Source organism: Salvelinus fontinalis, chromosome 28, assembly GCF_029448725.1.
Source record: "Salvelinus fontinalis isolate EN_2023a chromosome 28, ASM2944872v1, whole genome shotgun sequence".
NCBI classification, from domain to species: domain Eukaryota; kingdom Metazoa; phylum Chordata; class Actinopteri; order Salmoniformes; family Salmonidae; genus Salvelinus; species Salvelinus fontinalis.
This window is the reverse complement of record NC_074692.1, coordinates 18,024,998-18,048,055: the sequence shown is the minus strand read 5'-3', so window position 1 is coordinate 18,048,055 and position 23,058 is coordinate 18,024,998. Positions and strand designations below refer to the sequence as shown.

Genomic DNA, 23,058 nt, shown 5'->3' with positions numbered 1-23,058 from the left:
AAAGAGAAAAAGGTAAGCCGAAATACAACACACAAAAAAAAGAAAGTTGACCACCATAAATTGTATGATCAGTTTTATTGGCAAATATTGGCTTCCATAGGCTAGTGGTTGTGATTTCAGTCAACACAGATCTCAGTTGTCGACCTCCTGCATGTCCTAGGGGCCCATTACTATTCTAATGCTAAGAGAATACCAAGCAATAACATATACAGACCACAAGTCAGATGCAATATTTCTAGTCTCTCTTTTTTCCCACTTGATATTTGTTTTGAAATACTTTGTGACTGGTTTGATCTTCGAGTCTGGACTGGACCAACCTCTTCAAGCCAGGATTTAAGTCAGACCCTGCGTTTTTATTTGTGCGTCAACGTCATTTTGCCTGATTTATACAACTGGCAGTTCTCAAAGCAGGTCTTCGGTGGCCTGGATGGATCACCCAAAATGGTCACCTGGCTTAAGGCACTGTCGCACACTAGCAACGGGGTCTTAAAGGGGGTTGCATGCTCTGAGAAGTGTAATGTAAGCCCTTTGTTTGCAGCTCGTAACTTCGGTGATGATTTACAGTCAACCCTAATCCTTTGCACCAGCAGCAGTTTGTCAATATGGATCCCTATTTGGCTGCCATTCCAGTGTTACAGACATACAGCTGTCTCGGTACTGCTGTTAAATACCAATATCAGAGTTCCGCTTAGTTTGCAAGGATTCACTCCAATTGTATTGCAATCCTGATATGCACTTGGCTGTGAGTGGATGGCTAGGTCATTGTGTTTAAACACTAGGCCTATAGTAGGCTGAGATTTTTCCAACACTGACTTTTAGCTGAAATTTGTGTGAGGGGCAGGTATGTGGAGTATGTCTTTCTCTCGAAAGAGATGCAATATGCCACACATAGTGACATAAAATGATCATTAGAAAAAGATAATGAAAACAAAAAAGGTATATTAGTAACACTAATTGCTCTGTATGGCTATTGATTTAAACTAGCTATGATGAGTGAGTGACAGTTCGGCACGCGTTCATTTTATGCCTTAAACAGAAATGTTTTCATGTCGGATCACAGCTAATAAAGTTGAAAAGCACCCCAAAGAATTGTTAGTAGAGGTGTAAGGGGGAAGTCTTTAGACACAGAGGAGAGAAAGGTATCATTAAAATAAAAGCATCAATACAAGGTGTTTTTCAGAGATTAGGGTCTGTGAAATTAGTAGCAAACTTTTCTGAAATTCTGAAACTTTGGAACAACATCCTAGTTTGCTGTTTCAGGAATGTTAGCTTGAATCTCCTTTGTGAAATGCCCCTCTGCTCAGATGAATATTCACTCCAGATTCGGATTGAAATATATATTTACATTTTTTTTGTGGTAGCATTACTGTGCAAGTGTTACTGAAATAGACTTCTGCCATAGTCAAACAGTGGTCATTATGTTCATGCAATTTAGCTCATAAGCTGCTAGATAGGCCTCAGTACATGTTAGTTAGGGCTCTATTCAATCAGATCTGCTTTAGCCGACATCCACATAACGGTTGTTTTGGCGGTGTTGGGGGTGGAACTGTGTTAGAGCTGTCAAATCCACAAGTGGCTCCTGGCATTATACCTAAAGAGGATGTTGCCATTGGCTGCACGGAGTAGAATTAAGAGAAATCCCTTGTAGCCTAGTTTCCAGGTTCAAACACTGGAATGTGATCTAGAACCTTGATAGAAATCCTCATTTCATTGAATGATTTTTAATTAGAGCATTATTTCTATGTAGCCTACAATTTTAATGTGAGTGGGACGGTTGTGGCTTTGCAACAATGATCAAGACCAGCTGCTCACCGATTTGACAGCTCTAATGCAGTTCCACCTCCAACACCGCCAAAACAACCGCTATATGGCTAAAGCGGATCTGATTGAATCTAGCCCTTAGAAGATGTAACTCATCCAGTCCATTTCAACCGTAGTGCTGTGTTATTATATGACCAACATTTTGTATAACTAAAAATGGTATTGCTATATTATATGAGCGACATATTACATGACTGAAAATGTTAAGGAATAACGCTTGTTTCAGCTTACAAAATAGTTTTGGATCATTGCAGGATGAAAAATGAGATTTTACAGTATTCATAAAAACAATTTATCACAGTATTGGTAAGGTAATGAGCTGATGCAACGACATGCATCATCTGTTTATTGGTGTTGTTGTTGTCGTTGGTGTTTTTCTTTGATGGGTTATATAAGTTTTGTGCCCAGGGCTAAGCCCTTTCCTCTTCACTGCTGGCCCTTGAAGCAGTAGACGCCAAAGAGCTTTTGCTTCTTGTCGGGGAATCCCACGAAGCGCACAGCCGCCTCTGTCGGGCTGCAGTTCCTGCGGGGTCTGGAGATGGGGTAGCGGACACTGCCGTCAGCCAGCCAGCCAGAGTCGCAGCGGTCATAGCCGTTCAGCTTCCATGCAGCATACATCTGGCCCACCTTGGCGATCTCAGCTCCATCATCCTGGCACGCCTGAGCAGCCTCGTTGAACGTTAGCTTGTCGGGCTGCACCAGCCAGTAGAAGCGACCTGAGGTCAGAGAGGGGAAGACGGCCAAATGAAAACAGAGTATTTTGGTTGGGTTGCCTCATTTTAAAGAGAGGTCAATTAGATATGCTGATTAACTATATATTTTTTTTTTTTTTTTTTACCAGGTAAGTTGACTGAGAACACGTTCTCATTTGCAGCAACGACCTGGGGAATAGTTACAGGGGAGAGGAGGGGGATGAATGAGCCAATTGTAAACTGGGGATTATTAGGTGACCATGATGGTTTGAGGGCCAGATTGGGAATTTAGCCAGGACACCGGGGTTAACACCCCTACTCTTACGATAAGTGCCATGGGATCTTTAATGACCTCAGAGAGTCAGGACACCCGTTTAACGTCCCATTCGAAAGACGGCACCCTACACAGGGCAGTGTCCCCAATCACTACCCTGGGGCATTGGGATATTTTTTAGACCAGAGGAAAGAGTGCCTCCTACTGGCCCTCCAACACCACTTCCAGCAGCATCTGGTCTCCCATCCAGGGACTGACCAGGACCAACCCTGCTTAACTTCAGAATCAACCCAGCAGTGGTATGCAGGGTGGTATGCTGCTGGCCAAACTATTCCCTACTGTAATGTATGTCTATCTATTTCTACTACTTTTGTTCAAATAATAGATACTGCTGGGGCCTCCCGGGTGGTGCAGTGGTCTAAGGCACTGCATCACAGTGCTAGCTGTGCCACCAGAGACTCTGGGTTTGAGGCACTGTCGCAGCTTGCCGCGACCGGGAGGTCCATGTGACGACGCACAATTGGCCTAGCGTCGTCTGGGTTAGGGAGGGTTTGGCCGGTAGGGATATCCTTGTCTCATCGCGCAGTAGCGACTCCTGTGGCAGGCCGGGAGCAGTCCACGCTGACCAGGTCGCTAGGTGTACGGTGTTTCCTCCGACACATTGGTGCGGCTGGCTTCCGGGTTGGATGCGCGCTGTGTTACGAAGCAGTGCGGCTTGGTTGGGTTGTGTTTCGGAGGACGCATGGCTCTTGACCTTCGTCTCTCCCGAGCCCGTACGGGAGTTGTAGCGATGAGACAAGATTGTAACAACTAATAATTGGATACCACGAAATTGGGGAGAAAAAGGGGGTAAAACAAATTATTTACATTTTTAAAAGATAAAAAAATAAAAAATTATAGATACTGCATGTCCAATGACTACCTCAAAAACAACCACATAAAGCAGACACAAACTCACCGTTGATGGCAGAGGTGAAGCAGAAGACATCGTAACGGCTCTTGGACTTGTCACGCTGGCCGTAGCTCCTCAGGCCAGCACCGGAGTTGACTCCTCCACAGGCCCATCTGGGGTTGGTTATGGGGTACTGCACGGAGCCGTCGTTCAGCCAACCGGCATTGCACCAGTCAAGGCCACTCCTCCAGGCCTCGTAGAGCTGGTCGAAGGAGGCCACCACAGAGTCCTGGTCCAGGCAAGCCTGCTCAGCATCGTGGAAGTTGAGGTTGTATCGGCCCAGCCGTGGGGAGTAAGGGAACACCACACCTGGGAATGAGCAAGGCGCTGGTGTTAATATCATAGTTAATTTGGCTCTTAGGCTAAATGGAGCACCCATTCAGGAAAATGCCAACTGAACTCACTATTCTATTGTAAGACAACTATTAGCGAATCGATTGTTATCCTTTTAATGACATGCACTTTTTGGAATGTGTATTTACGTGAATGTTTCTTTTTTGTCTTTAATTGAATCACCACAGTGGATAGAAACCCATTGCATAGTTATGCATGTTATATAAATACAGTTCATGGAAATCTACCGTAAATTAAAACATACAGATACACATAAAACACGGTATATCACAGCATACTCTAGGAGAGGAATGTTATTCTAACACAATACAGTCCATCTGAATACAGATACATTTGGATTTATGTCTTACACACTCATCCTCCTGTGGGTTTGCAGACCCAGCCAGCCAGTAGGATGAAGAATGTGTGTGGTCCTTGGGTCTAGACTGGACCAGCCATGAGGGATTGGGGGTTTCTGACATACGATCTGATAGTATAATGTTAGTGAGTGTAAGCTATTGCTGTTCTTGGTCCTGCAGCTCATGGTGAGCTGCAGAGAGGATTCAGACTTCGCTAACTGATTAATTATGTGGTATTCTGCCCCTCAGCAGGGAAGGGAGATACATCTCACGCTGTTTACGTTTTAATTAGGCTGTAACAGCCAAGCTAGCAAATATGTTAGGCCAGAACAAGACTCCAAAGCACTATAATACAAAGCACAATCATCAACTGTGTACAGCAAATGGAACCTCTGGTGTCAATCATTTGGTGGTCCAGTTATGTGATTTTACACCCATAAAACAGCCCCTTACGTGTTATGGTTATGTAATTGAATTAATTATCTTGACTCAGACTTTGCTGGCCCACTCTATTGTCCTGACCAGTATTTTATGTGTGTCCGGCCTACAAACAAATGTGATCCCTTGTACGTGTGAAATTTAGTCCAGTGTGGCTCAGTTGGAAGAGCATGGCACTTGCAATGCCAGGGTTGTGGGTTAACTTCCCATGATGGGGGACCAGTATGAATATGTATGGACTCACTACTGTGTCTCACTACTGTGACTCACTCTGGATAAGAGTCTGCTAAATGCCTAAAATGTAAAGTGTTGTGAGGGAAAGGTGGCTATCGTTTGGCTGTAGGGATTGTTGACATACTGTTTAGGAGATGCAATGTTCTTGGAAAGCGGCAGGTAGCCTCGTGGTTAGAGCGTTGGACTAGTAACCGAAAGGTTGCAAGATTGAATCCCCGAGCTGACAAGGTAAAAATCTGTCCTTCTGCCCCTGAACAAGACACTTAATCCACTGTTCCTAGGCCATCATTGAAAATAAGAATTTCGTTCTGAACTGACTTGCCTTGTTAAATGAAGGGAAAAATATTAAAAAGCACTGAATTGGACTTCTTCATCCCTTGTTACTGTACTTTGTGCCACTGCTAGCTAACAGAGAGGGTTGCATTTGGCCCTTGGTGGTTTAGAAACAACTAAAAGCCGATAAAGCAGAAACAATCCCCTGTAACACATTAGATTGTTACATCAGCGTCTGTAGTTTCATCTTTTACACAAGCCTGCATCCCATGGTAGCCTAGTGCTAGCTGAGTGCTTGACTGTCAGATGTATACAGCTGCACACAAGACAACATTCAATTGGATTACTCTGAGGGGAAATCACAACCAGCACAGAGGCTTTTCATCGGGCATGACTTCGTTCCAATGTTAACAATAGACAGTCGTTCCAGCCTGTTTTCATTATGGCCAGCTAGCTAGCTGTTGTCTATTCAAGATCCCTTTTATTAACCTGGAGCAAAATCTGCTCAGGCGGTCTTGGCCCAGATGGGAACTATGACCGTGTAATAGTATTCAATAGAGTCAGGCTGACTCAGTTTTATGAATGGAATGCAAAACAAAAAGGTTGTATTTGTGCCACATATTAAAAAGGAAGTACAGGACTCCTTTCACGATTATGCAAATAGTACTGTATGAGCAAGGAGGATGTTAGAATCGATGCGGAGTGGGATTAGTTCAGATGGAAAATGTGTTTTCATGTACTGCAGTGTAAGGCTGTGTGAATATAATCAGCACGGACTCTGGAAAATGAACAAAAGCTCTCTTCTTTTTTAGTCTTTTGTCTTTCTACACATACATCAATATAATGGTGGTGAGGTGTTGAAAATAAGGAAACAGGCTCTGGTCTTGAAACCATTATTTCCTGCTTCTGGTCTTGAAACCATTCATTTCTACCAGACAGTAGTTTATGGGTCGGGTCATGAACCTCCTGTCCTTATTTACAGGGTAACAAAAGTATAACAACACCATAAAGACACAACAGTGAAGAGAACATGAAATGGAGGGTGGTGACGTGATGTGCGGGGAGGATGTAATGAGATGGCCATCGCTGACCCTGAGAAGGAAGTAAAAAGATAATGATTTACCATCGCTGTAGCCTACACTACCTTGCACCTCCAAGGTAACCTCATGAATGACATCCTCCATGCCATCAATGACCTCACAACGGAACTTTCCCATGTCGTCCAGGGACACGTCGTTGATGAGCAGTGAGGCATCGTCATCGTCGGCCTCCAGCAGGCGGACACGGCCCAGGAAGCTGCCGTAGCTCTTCTTGTGGAAGCCCATGGACACCAGCACATCTTCCTCCAGTGACTCATCCGCAGACAGCTTGGTCCACTTGATCCTCATGCCCATGCGGCCGAAAGACGTCCCATGCTGGCGGTGGAGCCGGCATTGTAGAGTGATGTTGGAGCCGCGACTGGCAAACACACGGTTCTGATCACCAAGTTCAGTCTCTGGGAAGGACAAGAAAAGGTGAGTAAGTCAAGATTTACGAAAGCATCAGAAGAATACAGTAGAATACGTAACAAAGTTGTATTAACTTCTTCTGGCTGCAGGGGCAGTATTGAGTAACTTGGATAAAGGTGCCCATTTCAAACGGCCTCGTACTCAATTCTTGCTCGTACAATATGCATATTATTATTACTATTGGATAGAAAACACTCTCTAGTTTCTAAAACCGTTTGAATTATATCTGTGAGTCAAACAGAACTCATTTGGCACAAACTTCCTGACCAGGAAGTGGAAAGTCTGAAATCGAGGCTCTCTTCTAGGTCCTGCCTATAAATGGGCATGATACGTATTAGTATACATGCACTTCATAGACCTTCCCCTGGATGTCAAGAGGCGGTGAGAGAAGAAATTTAGTGTTTATCTTGGTCTGAAGTGGAATACAAGCTCTTTGTATGACGTGTCCCCCATTTCCGGTTTTCTGGAGAGCGCGAAGAGGGACTTGGATTTGCCTTCTGTTTAGCTGCCGTTATAGGCGACTACTATCTCCGGCTTTGATTTTATTTGATACATTTGACCATATCATCGTAAAGTATGTTTTTTCAATATAGTTTAATCAGATTATTGAATTTAGTTTTTTTTGATTTCAGCTCTAAATAAGCAAATTTTTGAACAAAACATAAGTGTATGTATAACCTGATGTTATAGGACTGTCATCTGATGAAGTTGTTTGTTGGTTAGTTTGGTTGGTTCTTGGTTAGTTAGGTTGGCTTTGTGCATGCTACCTGTGCTGTGAAAAATGTCTGTCCTGTTTTGTATTTGGTGGTGAGCTAACATAAATATACGTGGTGTTTTCGCTGTAAAACATTTTAAAAATCGGACATGTTGGCTGGATTCACAAGATGTGTACCTTTCATATGCTGTATTGGACTTGTTAATGTGTGAAAGTTAAATATTAAAAAAATATATATTTTGAATTTCGCGCCCTGCACTTGAGCTGGCTGTTGTCATAAGTGTACCGACGTTGGGCTTGCAGCCAGAAGAAGTTAACTTCGTCCAAGGGACGGTTGAGCTAACATAGGCTAATGCGACTAGCATGAGGTTGTAAGTAACAAGAAAATTTCCCAGACATAGGCATATCTGATATATTAAATTCTAGTTAATCTAACTGCACTGTCAAATTTACAGTAGCTATTACAGTGAACGAATACAATGCTATTGTTTGAGGAGAGTGGACAGTTTTGAACATGAAAAGTTATTAATAAACAAAGTAGGCACATTTGGGCAGTTTGGATACAACAATTTGAACAGAAATGCAATGGTTCATTGGATCAGTCTAAAACTTTGCAGATACACTGCTTTCATCTACTGGTCAAAATCTAAATTGCATCTGGGCTGGAATAATACATTATGGCCTTTCTTTTGCATTTCAAAGATGATGGTACCAAAAAATACAAAATAACATATTTTTTTTCCTTTACCATATCTATTTACCATATCTATTGGTGTTATATTCTCCTACATTCTTTTCACATTTCCACAAATGTCAAAGTGTTTGCGTATCCTTGCTTCAGGGCCTGAGTTACAGGCAGTTAGATTTGGGTATGTCATTTTAGGGGAGAAATTGAAAAAAAGGGGCGGATCCTTAAAGGCTTTTAATTACTTGTGTCAGTTCAGACGTGTCACATCTTTTAATGTTTTGAGTAATGAATTGATTTTAAAGATTGATGTGCGAGGACATCCAATTTTACAAGAATCAAGATGGCCCTCAATAATTATGGTTTTGCATGTGTTTGATTGGCATGCAAAAAAGCAGTAAAATATCTCTGAAAAATGCCCCTCTCAACATTGCCTAGAAACACACACACACACACACACACACACACACACACACACACACACACACACACACACACACACACACACACACACACACACACACACACACACACACACACACACACACACACACACACACACACACACACACACACACACACACACTCCCTCTTCCCCTCTCTGTAGTGGCCAATCAGCTATATTATCAAAGTAGCCCTTCAGTCCTAAATAGATTCAGCTTTGGGAACCAGCCAGTCTCCCTCCTCTGCAAATAATCTGCACCTAGCTCTCACCAAACTATATACCATGACCAGCTCTGGCAGTTAACAAATTCAACGTTACTCCACATTAACCCTCAATATGAAACGTTTATCTTTCACCTGCCCCAGCTGACTTGTGTAAAACATGAGTTGGGCATCCTACTATTCAGGATTTACAAAAAAAGGTGACTATACGGTTTGCAAACAGACACGTTTTCCCTCGCGTTATGGCCATCATCATTCTTTCCCATCCTCCCTCCCTCCTGGCCTCCCTCCTAACCAGGCCACCCTTCAGTTCAGATAGGTAGCTGCTATCAGTCACTCCACGTGAGTTCCCACAATCTCCCTGACCTCCAGGCCCTTTATGAGAGTGTTGCTTTGTTGGGACCCCACCCAGTGGTTGCCTACACACAGTCCACTGAGCCCAGGCAGGGACATGATGGATGCACTTGACCCATGACCCACTTACCACTGGTGCAGCCGCAACCAATAAAGCTGTATGTAGAGCCCCAGGATATACAGCCCCACGGGCCGGACAGAGCAGCCAATGGTCACCAAACATCAGCCTCTTCTTAAATATATGGTGCTGACAAATCACACTTCAATGAACTATACAAGCATGGCTAAAATACAAACAGTTTGTCTATATGATCGAGAGTAAGAGTAAAATAAGCATTTCCTGTAGTATATGCAGTGGTGGAAAAAGTATTCAATTGGTAAACTTGAGTAAAAGTCAAGATACCTTAACTTCTTGCAACTATAGGGGGTGCTGTTTCGCATTAGCATAATTTGCTCAACACATTAAACGGCTTCCTACTCAATTCTTGCTCGTACAATATGCATATTATTATAATTATTGGATAGAAAACACTCTCTAGTTTCTATAGCCGTTGGAATTTTGTCTCTGAGTGAAACAGAACTCAATCTACAGCACTTTTCATGATATGGAGTCAGATTTCAAACATTTTGGCCACTGATCTGGAGTCAGTTTAAAGGTCACTGTAAATGCTATGGAGAAACAGACACTGCTTACGTCTTCCCCTGGGTGTCAGTGCGTGATGACGCTTTGAATGGAGTCGATTGCGCAATCAGGGCTGAATAAAACACTAAATACCGGAAGTAACTTCCTTTGGCTGCCTGCGCGTGGCGCGCTAAGGACATCCGACTTGCCTCCTTCCAAGCGTTAGTTTAGCCAGTAATATTTCTCCGGTCATATTTTTACTCGTTATAGGTGTTAACAGCATCATAAGGTAGTTAATTTGAACCGTTTTATAGCAATTTATATCCGTTTAGTGCGATTTTGAGGCATTTCTATGTGATGCTCTTTGAAGAGCCGGGCACGTTTCGGGGTCCCGGTCGAACGTTAGTGGGCATTTCGACAGACAAGAGGACATCTTTCGACCAAAAGAAGATTAGACCCAAGAAAGGATTCATTGCCCAAGATTCTGATGGAAGTTCGCCTCATAGTAAGAAATATTTAAGATGATAAATCGTTGTTCTGTAGAAAAATGTTATACGCACGTTCCGCCATTTTGTTAGGTATAGATTTGCTTGGATTGAAAAGTATTGAAAAGTAAGGATAATTTAAAAAATGTAATTCCGCGATTGTATTAAGAATTAAATTGTCTATCAATCGCTGTCCACCCTATATTTTTTAGTCAAGTTTATGAGTATTTATGTATAAGACTAGATCACTGTCTAATATGGTGCACAACATTTTCTGACCAGCTGGGCTACTTTTGTCATTGTCTAACCATGATTTTGGTGGCTAAATATGCACATTTTCGAACAAACTCTATATGTATGTTGTAATATGATGTTACAGGAGTGTCATCTGAAGAATTCTGAGAAGGTTAGTGAAAAAATTAATATATTTTGGCGATGATAACGATATCGCTCTCTTTGGCTTGAATCAGTGCTCGGGTAACGTTTGCATATGTGGTATGCTAATATAACGATTTATTGTGTTTTCGCCGTAAAACACTTAGAAAATCTGAAATGTTGTCTGAATTCACAAGATCTGTGTCTTTCCATTGCTATGTGCTGTGTATTTTTAAGAAATGTTTTATGATGAGTAAATTGGTAATACAAGCTGCTCTCTGTAGTAATTCTAGTCGCTTTGGTGAGATTTGTGATGGTGGCTGCAATGGCAAACTATGATTTATACCTGAAATATGCACATTTTTCTAACAAAACCTATCCTATACCATAAATATGTTATCAGACTGTCATCTGATGAGGTTTTTTCTTGGTTAGTGGCTATCAATATCTTAGTTTAGCCAAATTGGTGATAGCTACTGGTGTTGAGAAAAAATGGTGGACAAAGAAAAATGGTGTCTTTTGCTAACGTGTTTAGCTAATAGATTTACATATTGTGTCTTCCCTGTAAAACATTTAAAAAATCTGAAATGGTGGCTTTATTCACAAGATCTGTATCTTTCATTACGTGTCTTGGACTTGTGATTGAATGATATTTAGATGCTACTATTTAATTGTGACGCTATGCTAGCGATGCTAATCAGTGTTGGGGGGGGGGGGGGGGGGTGCTCCCGAAACCGGGGTAGAGGCTCGTGAAAGGTTTATTAACAGAAAATTACTCAAGTAAATGTGAAAGGCACCCAGTAAAATACTACTTGAGTAAAAGTTTTTGTTTTACTTAAGTATCAAATGTAAATGTAATTGCTAAAAAAAAAAAAAGGTTAAGGACAGATTTCCCCCAAAACTACTTTAAAGTATTTGTACTTAAGTACTTTACACCACTGCCTATATGTTACCGTACATAATGTTCTCAAACAAAGCAGGATGTTCACATCCCCTCCCCTTTGAGCAGAGTATGCTCGTAGAATAAAGCAGCCTTTGGTAAGAACCAAGTCCCCTTTCGAGTCATAAGCTACTGTAGATTTCCATCCAATTGGTGACAGATTTAAATGTGAATATTCTAAAATCTCCATAAAAACAATATGCACATTTTCTCACCAGATATGTGTTTCCATCAAATTGTCTTGTTTGTAGATAAAAGGCTTTGCGTGATGATGTAGTGCACATGAAACTACTTTTTGCAGTTAAATTCCCATGTACCATATAAAAAATACAAGTTAAAAGGGTTTCCATCTCATTTTCAACTCTACTGGTGGATTTCTCACACATTTTTTTTGCTTTATATAGCGCGTGTGCCCACTCTGGTATTGGAACGTTTGCACTAGCCAACAGCGCAGGTATAGCCCGGGCGGCAGGGTAGCCTAGTGGTTAGAGCGTTGGGCTAGTAACTGAAAGGTTGCAAGTTCAAATCCCCGAGCTGACAAGGTACAAATCTGTCGTTCTGCCCCTGAACAAGGCAGTTAACCCACTGTTCCTAGGCCGCCATTGAAAATAAGAGTTTGTTCTTAACTGACTTGCCTAGTTAAATAAAGGTTAAATGTCAGTCGCTCTGGATGAGAGCGTCTGCTAAAATGACTTAAATGTAGCCTATGTCAGGGGTCTACAATCTTTTCTAGCATGAGAGCTAGTTTTTTTTTAAATTACGTTGCGAGCTACTAGTTTATTTCTAGCTTTCAAAGAGGCACATTGTTCTCTTCTCCTCTCCCCTGCAATTCTTCCCCGGGTCCTTAGTGTACAAGAGAAAGTAGTGCACTATGTTTTCTGCCCCTTTAAAATCTATATAATCAGTGATTGTTTTCCCAAATTATGTTTCATCATTTTTATTTTTAATTGCTCATCTAGCGAGTGAGAAATGCTATTCATTGACTACTGCTCAGCGTTCAACACCATAGTGCCCTCAAAGCTCATCACTAAGCTAAGGACCCTGGGAATAAACACATCACTCTGCACCTGGATCCTGGACTTCCTGACGGGGCGTCCCCAGGTGGTAAGGGTAGGTAACAACACATCCGCCACACTGATCCTCAACACAGGGGCCTCTCAGGGGTGTGTGTTCAGTCCCCTCCTATACTTTCTGTTCACTCATGACTGCACGGCCAAGCACGACTACAACACCATAATTACATTTGCTGATGACACAACAGTGGTGGGCCTGATCACCAACAACGACCAGACAGCCTATAGGGAGGTCAGTGTCCACATCACCAACAAACTAACATGGTCCAAGCACACCATGACAGTTGTGAAGCGGGCACGACAAAACCTATTACCCCTCGGGAGACAGAAAAGATTTGGCATGGGTACTCAGATCCTCAAAGTTCTACAGCTGACCATCGAGAGCATCCTGACTGGTTTCATCACCGCCTGGTATGGCAACTGCTCGCCCTCCGACCACAAGGCACGACAGAGGGTAATGCGTATGGCCCAATACATCACTGGGGCCAAGCTTCCTGGCATCCAGGATCTCTATACCAGGCATTATCAAAGGAAGGCACTAAAAATTGTCAAACTCCAGCCACCCTAGTCATAGACTGTTCTCTCTGCTTCCGCACGGCAAGCAGTACTAGAGCACCAAGTCTAGGTCCAAAAGGCTTCTTAGCTGCTTCTACCCCCAAGCCATAAGACTCCTGAACAGCTAACCGAATGGCTACCCGGCCTATTTGCATTGACCCCCCCATTATTATACTGCTGCTACTCTGTTTATTATCTACTGTATGCATTGTCACTTTACCTCTACCTACATGTACATATTACCTCATTACCTCAACTAGCCGGTGCCCCCGCACATTGACTCAGTACCGATACACCCTGTATATAGCTTCGCTACTATTATTTTATTGTTGCTCTTTAATTGTTTGTTATTTTTCTATTTTCTTATTTATTTATTTTGTTTATTTAGTAAATATTTCTTAACCTGTTGGGGATGGGGGCGCTGTTTAGACTATTTATGCTAATTTGGCTAATTTTTTAAACGGCTTCCCACAAAATCCTTGATCGTACAATATGCATATTATTATTATTATTGGATAGAAAACAGTCTATAGTTTCTATAGGAGTTGAAATTTTGTCTCTAAGTGGAACAGAGCCCATTCTACAGCAATTTCCCTGACATGGAGTCAGATTTGAGAAATGTTGGCCACTCTTCTGAAGTCAGTTATAAGGGCACTGTCGTTGCTATGACTATACGGACACTTCTTACGTCTTCCCCTGGATGCCTTTACGTGATGACGATTCCAACGGGGTCGATTGCGCGTTCACAGGCCCTACAAATGAAAAAACCCTGAAGCTAGTCATTCTTTGGGAGCTGCGTCATGAGCCTAGAGGACACCGGCGCGCACCTGTTCCAAGCGTTAGTTTAGCCTGTTATATTTCTCCGGTCATCTTTTCACTCGTTATAGGAGTTAAAAACATCATAAGGTAGTTAATTTAAAGCGTTTTATAGCAATTTATATCCGTTTAGTGCGATTTTGGGACATTTATTTTTGCAACGATGTGAAAAGTTGGGCACGCTTTTCAGTTCATCCCGAACGCAGTTGACATTTCCACATGGCAAGAGGACAGCTTTCCACCAAAAGACGATTTCTCCCAAGAAAGGATCCTTTGCCCAAGATACTGATGGAAGAACAGCTCAAGGTAGGACATTTTTATTATGATAAATCGTGTTTCTGTCGAAACATTTTAGTGGCTTAGGACGCCATGTTTTTTGACGTAGCTTCGCTTGGCGCAAACTGTATTGAAAAGTAAGGATAAATTAAAAAATGTAATAACGCAATTGTATTAAGAATTAAATTGTCTATCAATCCCTGTCCACCCTATATTTTTTAGTCACGTTTATGAGTATTTATGTATAAGAGTAGATCACTGTCTAAGTGGCGCAAGGACTTTTTCTTTACCAGCTTGTCTACATTTCACATTGTCTAACCATGATTTTGGTGGCTAAATATAAACATTTTCGATCAAACTGTATATGCATGTTGTAATGTGATGTTACAGGAGTGTCATCGGAAGAATTCTGAGAAGGTTAGTGAAAAAATTAATATCTTTTGGCGATGTTGACTTTTATCGCTCACTTTGGCTAGAATCAATGCTGGGCTGCTAATTGCTATGTGCTAAGCTAATATAACGATTTATTGTGTTTTCGCTGTAAGACACTTAGAAAATCTGAAATATTGTCTGTATTCACAGGATCTGTGTCTTTCGATTCGTGTATGCTGTGTATTTTTACGAAATGTTTGATGATTAGTAAGTAGGTAAACACGTTGCTCTAAGTAGTTTTTCTATTCCATTTGTGACGGTGGGTGCAATTGTAACCTATGCCATCTACCTGAAATATGCACTTTTTTCTAACAAAACCTATCCCATACCATAAATATGTTATCAGACTGTCATCTAATGAGTTTTTTTGTTGGTTAGGGGCTATAAATATCTTAGTTTAGCCGAATTGGTGATGGCTACTGGTGTTGGTGGACAAATAAAAGATGGTGGATTATGCTAATGTGTTTTTAGGTAATAGATGTACATCTTTACATATTGTGTCTTCCCTGTAAAACATTTTAAAAATCGGAAATGTTGACTGGATTCACAAGATCTGTGTCTTTCATTAGCTGTATTGGACTTTAATGTGTGAAAGTTAAATATTTTAAAAAAATATTTTTTTTGAATTTCGCGGCACTGGTTTTTCAGTGGGGGGGGGGGGGGGTGTGCCGCTAGCGCCACGCTGATCCTAGACAGGTTAACACTTATTTTTTCTTAAAACTGCATGGTTGGTTAATTGTTTGTAACTAAGCATTTCACTGTAAGGTCTACACCAGTTGTATTCGGCGAATAAATTCCATGTACATTCGGAATTGTTTGGCGAGCTACTCAAAGGTGGTCGCGAGCTACCGGTAGCTCGCGATCGACTTGTTGGAGACACCTGGCCTATATGATGAGATTATTGTTATGGACAAAAGAGCACAATTATTTTTATTTTTCAAACTGCAACGAAGCATCCATTATCATGTTACCAGAATAAAAACCCTCAATATTTTTTGAAAAGGACAATCAAGCTATCACCTTGTAGTTTCACCACCCTGTGAAGTTCATCATCATTTATATTGTCTGTATCCTAATAAACTGCATGCTTTTCCATGTGAGTTCCCACAATCTCCCTGACCTCCAGACCCTTCACAACAATATTGTGCATAAAAGCGTTTCCACCGACATCTCTCGCATTCTTAATTTTACCGACACAAAAAGATGCCACCTTGTCTAGTGTATTTTGTTTCGTCGACATTTGGAAAGTTTACGGAAAAACGTTCTGTTTCCAATAGGCCTGTAATGACATGTTTTTATCTGACATGTACTTTACTCATAAAAAGGTTGGAAAGATACCTGGTTAGTGATCAAATTACATCAGTAGCTACTAACTAGTGTCCGCAGTCATCCTAGCCAGTGTGTAAGCTTAACAAAATAATATGCTTCTCTCTCTCCCGCTTTCCCTTCCTCCCTTCTGTGTCTGACTGTCTCTCCTGGTTTCTCTATTCCGCTTTCTCGCCTTCCTTTCCTCTTTTTTATGTCCTTGTCAGCTTCTCCTTGAGCCACACCAAAGCCATGACTGGAAAATGGTTCTGCCCTCTCTTCAATGGGTAAAACCTTTTCCACATGTGCCATTTACAGATGCAGGAATCACTACCAGGTACTCCAGGTCAACAGCCTTCCGCTCTGATCATTTCTCCCCCACACCCCAACTTCCTCCACCCCTGCTTTTCACCCAACCTCTCTAAACCCCATTCTACCATGTACACGAAGCAAATAGTCGACACGTGGCTCAGCTTAATAGAGTGGCCTATACGTTATCAGTTGCACGCTATCCTGCAGAGGGGTTTAATGAGCAGAAGCTGTGCTGCCTGACAAATGTAATCTCACCCTATATCTCTAACTGCTCTTTCATTTCCTTCCTTTCCTCAGGGCTGCAACTCACTCACCACCATCCCTCCCCTCCATTCCCACCCAGACACCTCGCCTCCATGCAGGCAGGCAGGCAGGCAGGCAGGCAGGCAGGCAAGCAGGCAGGCGCACCAGACGCATGCCAAAGGGTTTACGAGGCAGAATAAAAAATCACACTTCTTAAAAGAATGGGGCATGGAGAGTTTCATGGAGAGGCCCAGCATCTTTGTATGAATTCTCCCTCTGTCACTGGCTTATGACTCACAGCTTCTCTCTGCCTCATAAATTCTGGACTTGGGAAGCCGTTGAGTGAAGTTTCATTGGAAACTGAAAGCCCAGAATGACACAATCACTCCTCATCAAACCGGGAGCGCATGACAACGTCAACAGCAGTCGGCCAGATGTGACGCCATCCAGGATTTATCCCTAAACATTTCCGATTCTTATTCAACAGCTACGTGGCAAAATAATAAAGACCTCGTTTGTCTGATTTATAGAAACATTGTTCTAGCGCTCGTAAGCCACTGGCTGAGGTTCATAATCCCTGAACATATGAGGCTGGGGATGGGGTGTACATGGTACAAATAAGAGATCTCATAGCTACCAGGAAACACTGTGCGGTTGAACATAAACTAAAAAACCCTGTACAAGGATACCCCATACAGCACAAAGACTGGCCACATGCATCATCAAGAACAGAAACATCAAGAACAGACAGATTCTGTACAAAAAGATGCAAAGGATGCCAATGTAAAGATATATTGGTGAACAATACCCAGAAATGCCTAATTTCAGTAGAGATGTGAGTGTAAGACTGCTCTCTTACCCCTGTCCCAGCTACCTGAGTTACCAGTGGAGATATATTCCCCTTGAGTGTATGTGGCCCCAAGTAATATACACTGCACTCATAAAGCGACAGCTTTGCATGTGTATTTAAACTTGGCAAGCAGCTAAATATTTTTTTCTGTCTGTCATATATCAAGCCTTAGCTTATTTATATAAGGCTATTTCTGTGGGGTCAAGGGTTCCCCCTAATTGTCAGATGTAACGTATAGAAACGGCTCATTAAACCATTACCAACCATCCCCCCCCCCCCCCCCCCCCCACATATTTTGTTAAGGGTGGGGTGAAAATGAGAGGAGAGAATAAGTAAATGAACGCATGTGCGTGACAATTAAAAAGTACAGCAGAAGCCAAGACCTACTGCCATTTCTACCATCGTACACAATTCTCTCTCACTCCATAAAAGCTTACAGTACTGCGCTATTGGAAACAGCTGTGTCTTTGAGAGTGTAGCAACGTAGGGCAATAAATGAACAGTAACATCACAATGGAATAAATGAACAGTAACATCATAACGGTCCAACGTTGCCATGCGGCATATACTGTATGTTCGGCGTCTACAGAAGTTGAATAATGTTATCCTAACCTTATGTTAACTCGGTGTAATTGTGGTCTTTCAGATGTTGAAGGAGCAACCGAGCAAGTTGAATAGTCACTAATTGGCCTATAAGCCTACATCAGTATGTACACAGAGAGAGAGTATGTTACACAGCTGTAACTACATGTGTAGCGTTGAGTGAAAAACCACACCGACCCAGGCCTGCGAGACATGCTATCCTATCCTTTACAACATCCTACAGCTCTGCACAGCTAGCCTGAATCAATAAGAAGATGGAGTTAACAGGCATAGCTGTGACCAAGGCACACTCTCACACACACACACGCATGCATGTACGAGAGACTGAAAAACAGCTTCTATCTCAAGGCCATCAGACTGTTAAAACAGCCATCACTAACATAGAGAGGCTGCTGCCAACATACAGACTCAAATCTCTGGCCAATTTAATAAATGGACTAAATAAAAGGTATCACTAGTCACTTTAAATAACGGCACTTTAATAATGTTTACATATCCTACATTACTCATCTCATATGTATATACGGTTCTATTCCATCTACTGCATCTTGCCTATGCCGCACGGCCATTGCTCATCTATATATTCATATGTACATATTCTTATTCATCCCTTTGTGTGTATAAGGTAGTTGTTGTGAATTTGTTAGATTACTCGTTGGTTATTACTGCATTGTCGGAACTAGAAGCACAATCATTTCGCTACAATCGTATTAACATCTGCTAACCATGTGTATGTTTTTGATTTGATTTGACAAACACTCACATTCATACATAGATACACACAAACGTCAACTCGCCCCCACATACATGTTTATGGTGCGGGTAACAATTTCCTATTTTCTGAAGTCTCTACCAACCAAGGGAAAAGGGAGCCAACCTGATCCCACCTTCCACTTTTACCTTGCAATCCTATTGGACATCATTCCACCTGCCAATCAACATTGTCCATCGTGTTATGTTGTCGTATGCTTTTGACCCTACATCCATTGTTCGACGGTAATATACGTGTACCTAGGAAAATAAGAGGGATCACCTAGTTAGTGTTGAATGTGCAATATAACGTCCACTTCATGATCTAAATTATGTAACAACTGTTTCATTAGATTGTAACTTTCCTACAGTAGCCAGTTGACAGGAAACATATGCCTGTACAATATTTTTTTTACAATATTTTTTAGATAGGCTATAATAGAATAGTGATGCGTGCATCTATCGAAATGCGATTTATACACACTCTCCAATTTTTTATTGGGCTATATTAAAATATGCTATTATTAGGCCAACATTTATTAATTGCCTACATTTACAAATCGGTAGACGAATGACAATCATTTACAGCATGATGCAAGATATTTCGTTTGCAAGCCAGGGCCAAATTGCCTTCTTTGAGCGAGAAAGAGAATGTGATAATTTTATAAAATAGAAAAGAGTGAACATTTTTGCATTAAATACCCTACTTCCTGAAAGTTGTGTATTGATGATATACTGTATAGTATACGTGATGAATGATTATTACTGGCAATCTACAGCTGCAGTGTTCCTCATTTGATTACCACATATAACATGTTTCCCCAACTTGTGGTTAATTTGGCCCACGGGTGGTTTTATTTGGCTCTCAATTTTTCTGAGCAAAAAAAAAAAAACACAAATCCCCCCCCAAAAAATGTTTCATTGCTTTCTTTTTTCATTGTTGGACATGAAAGCCTGTAAAAACAGTAGGAAATCAACTCCAAGTATCCCCACGGATAATAGAAGGACACGTGATCATATACAAATGTAAGCAAGGTTTGAAATGATTATGTCATTGTCAATTATTATATCCGTTTGGGCTTCTTGTGGTCAATTTGCAGTCTAAAAATAAGGTGTAATTGTTTTTCAGCCCCCCGACCATCTGCTAAAAAAAAAAAAAAAAACGAGTACGGCTAAATCTAGTTCATGATCCCTGCCATAAACTTTAACTCACGTAGCCTATTACATTATGTAGTGAACGTTTATGAAGACAGACGGACACGTGGAATTATTTGATTTGGATGGTTGACATGGCAGATATGTTCTTATCTAAAAGGTGGGTGCAACGTTCAAATCAAATCAAATCAAATTTATTAGTCACATACACATGGTTAGCAGATGTTAATGCGAGTGTAGCGAAATGCTTGTGCTTCTAGTTCCGACAATGCAGTAATAACAACAAGTAATCTAACCTAACAATTCCGCAACTACTACCTTATACACGCAAGTGTAATGGGATAAAGAATATGTACATAAAGATATATGAATGAGTGATGGTACAGACGGCATAGGCAAGGTGCAGTAGATGGTATAGAGTACGGTATATACCTATGAGATGAGTACTGTAGGGTATGTAAACATAAAGTGGCATAGTTTAAAGTGGCTAGTGGTACATGTATTACATAAAGATGGCAAGATGCAGTAGATGATATAGAGTACAGTATATACATATACATAAGAGATGTGTAATGTAGGGTATGTAAACATTATATTAGGTGGCATTGTTTAAAGTGGCTGGTGGTACATTTTTACATAATTTCCATCAATTCCCATTTTTAAGGTGGCTGGAGCTGAGTCAGTTTGTTGGCAGCGGCCGCTAAATGTTAGTGGTGGCTGTTTAACAGTCTGATGGCCTTGAGATAGAATATTTCTTGAATATTTCTTGAGTGCATAAAAGTTACGTGTGTTGTGTCACGCACAGCACAGCACTGGCCTACCTTTTTTAAATCATTGTGAAATAAAACAAATAAACACGCACAAACTTCTGACATCATCAGGCCACAGGAGTAGAACAAACGTTTACACAGACAGACAGACAGACAGAACAGCAGCATCTCATCTACAGGAGGAAGTGTATTTGTTTGCCTTTTGCCAGGATTTCTCTCTCTACCCTGATAGAGCTAACACATGCTGAAACTCAAATCCCCTGAGTCAGCTTACAGGGCTGGACAAATTAATTAAAATACTCTTCACTTTGTACATTGAGACTCTAGTTTGAGCTAGAACCATATGTTTCTCAGTTGTATTGTAGTATTGCATTTGGCAGTAAGATATCTCACAGTATTTGGTGTAGGCCACAGGTGCTATTTAAGTAGCTTGAGCAGGTGCAATATGAAAATATCCCCCTCCAATTTTCCACTTCTCACTCCCTCCTAATAAATACATTGTAAAGGAACAAAAAGGCCAAGTGGTCCATTTGTAGACATAATAATCAATTATCTACAGTTTATCTGTAAACAATTTTGAACTAGAACCCAATTTGAGCTACAATGAAAACGGTCACATTTTCCTTCTAAAAATAGTAGTTTGGTCCATATGCAGTGTAAAACCGTTATTTTGTGATGTGTGGAAGCAAGCCATTGTGACTGACAGGCTGATTTATGCCCAGCCAGTGGCTAGCCGTAAACCGTTAGTCAGTGGTGAGTCAGACTGTGAATGGCATCCCAGAGAGGGTTCTGTTACCAACCACTATAATGACCCTGCTGTTATAGTAGTCTATGGTCCCCACTTTACTGAGGCCTCATGGCATGCACATGCACACCCCTGCACGGACACACACACACACAGACACACACACACACACGCACAAACCCATAGAGACACATCACACAGACACACACATGCACACACACACACAAACCCACAGAGACACATCACACAGACACACACACTTACCTGCTGCGTAGACTGGTGCAGAAGCAGTGCTGTTGGTATCACTGTACACACTGCTGGCCAGGGTCAGAGAAAGCAAAGCGGTGCAAAGCAGAGCTATCATTTTCTCTTTTTCACACCAAGGGGCCTCTTCACTGGAAATGCAAAGAAATTCTAAATGAAATGTCACACTAATTTGCTAGGTAGCAAATGTATCAGAATCAAGAGTTCTTTGTTTGAAGTGTGCCAGTAACCCTGGTGCAGCAGCCGCCGGTAGTGCTACTGGAAAGTTTGGGCTCCTTAGAGGTCCACACAAGTGCCTTTTATTGTAGCCCAGCATGGCTGAGACCACTCCCCCTCAGAGGGAGAGAGCCCATCATGCTGGCTCTCCTCCACCTCCCCACAATGTTAGGTGTCTCCACGCTGGTCTCCCCAAGGAGCAGAAAAGGTACACTATACTGTCCTCAAAGTGTCCCTCAGGAGAGTCCACTGAACAAAGAAACATATTCACAAATATTTGTATTGTGTCCATTCAGTTCCAAAGCAAAAAACACCTTTCTCCACTCATTTGAATTACTTTCTGCTTTTTGGTGATCATTTTGTTCCTGTGACCACAATGCTGCTTCTTCCATGTTCTTTGTAGCGAGCCTGCAGCACAACCTAAACTATTATAGTACTTTTACTATGGCTGTAAGTCCTGCTGTAATGTTTTACCTCTGCAACTGAAATCCAAGCACCTTTCCAGTTGAGAGGGGGGAGAGCATCATCTTAAATAGAGACTGCACCTGCCTGGGGTTTGTGTTGGGGTGTGTGAGGCCCTTCATGTGATTTTACCTGCTCTTTCTTTGCTGCCCTTGCTGATATTTCATTTATTTCTACATCCAGTGATGATACAAGAACCTTAAAACCTGCCTGGCTGCAAATCTGTACAGTGCTCCCAAAGTTCACCTCACTGCAAATCCCTCTCCTTGCCTTAATGTTCTTTATTTCCCCTAATCTCCTCCTTTCTTTGGTTTCTCAGTCTAACCTTCTCTGTACAGTGAAAGCCTATTTTCATTTCCTGCCACTTAAAGTTGTTCTATGGCAGATGTGTGCAATAATACCTGACTAGATAGGAACACTATACGTAGATAGTGCCCTCTTCAATGAGGAGGACTCATTTAAGCTCTAATCTGGAAACCTCTTCAGGTCTTTCTAAACTGATTCG

The 23,058-nt window shown here is 41.7% G+C and overlaps 1 protein-coding gene across 1 annotated transcript; it reads right to left on the bottom strand.

Moving 5' to 3' along the window:
- Positions 1 to 58: 58 nt before the first annotated feature.
- LOC129826306 (hyaluronan and proteoglycan link protein 1-like) lies at positions 59 to 22,125 on the bottom strand. The gene is made up of 4 exons (XM_055886877.1): positions 21,876 to 22,125; positions 6,500 to 6,871; positions 3,746 to 4,048; positions 59 to 2,537 (listed from the first exon to the last, which is right to left on the bottom strand). Exons 1-4 carry the CDS (start codon positions 21,973 to 21,975, stop codon positions 2,248 to 2,250), a joined length of 1,065 nt encoding a protein of 354 aa, XP_055742852.1. The 5' UTR covers positions 21,976 to 22,125; the 3' UTR covers positions 59 to 2,247.
- Positions 22,126 to 23,058: the final 933 nt, after the last annotated feature.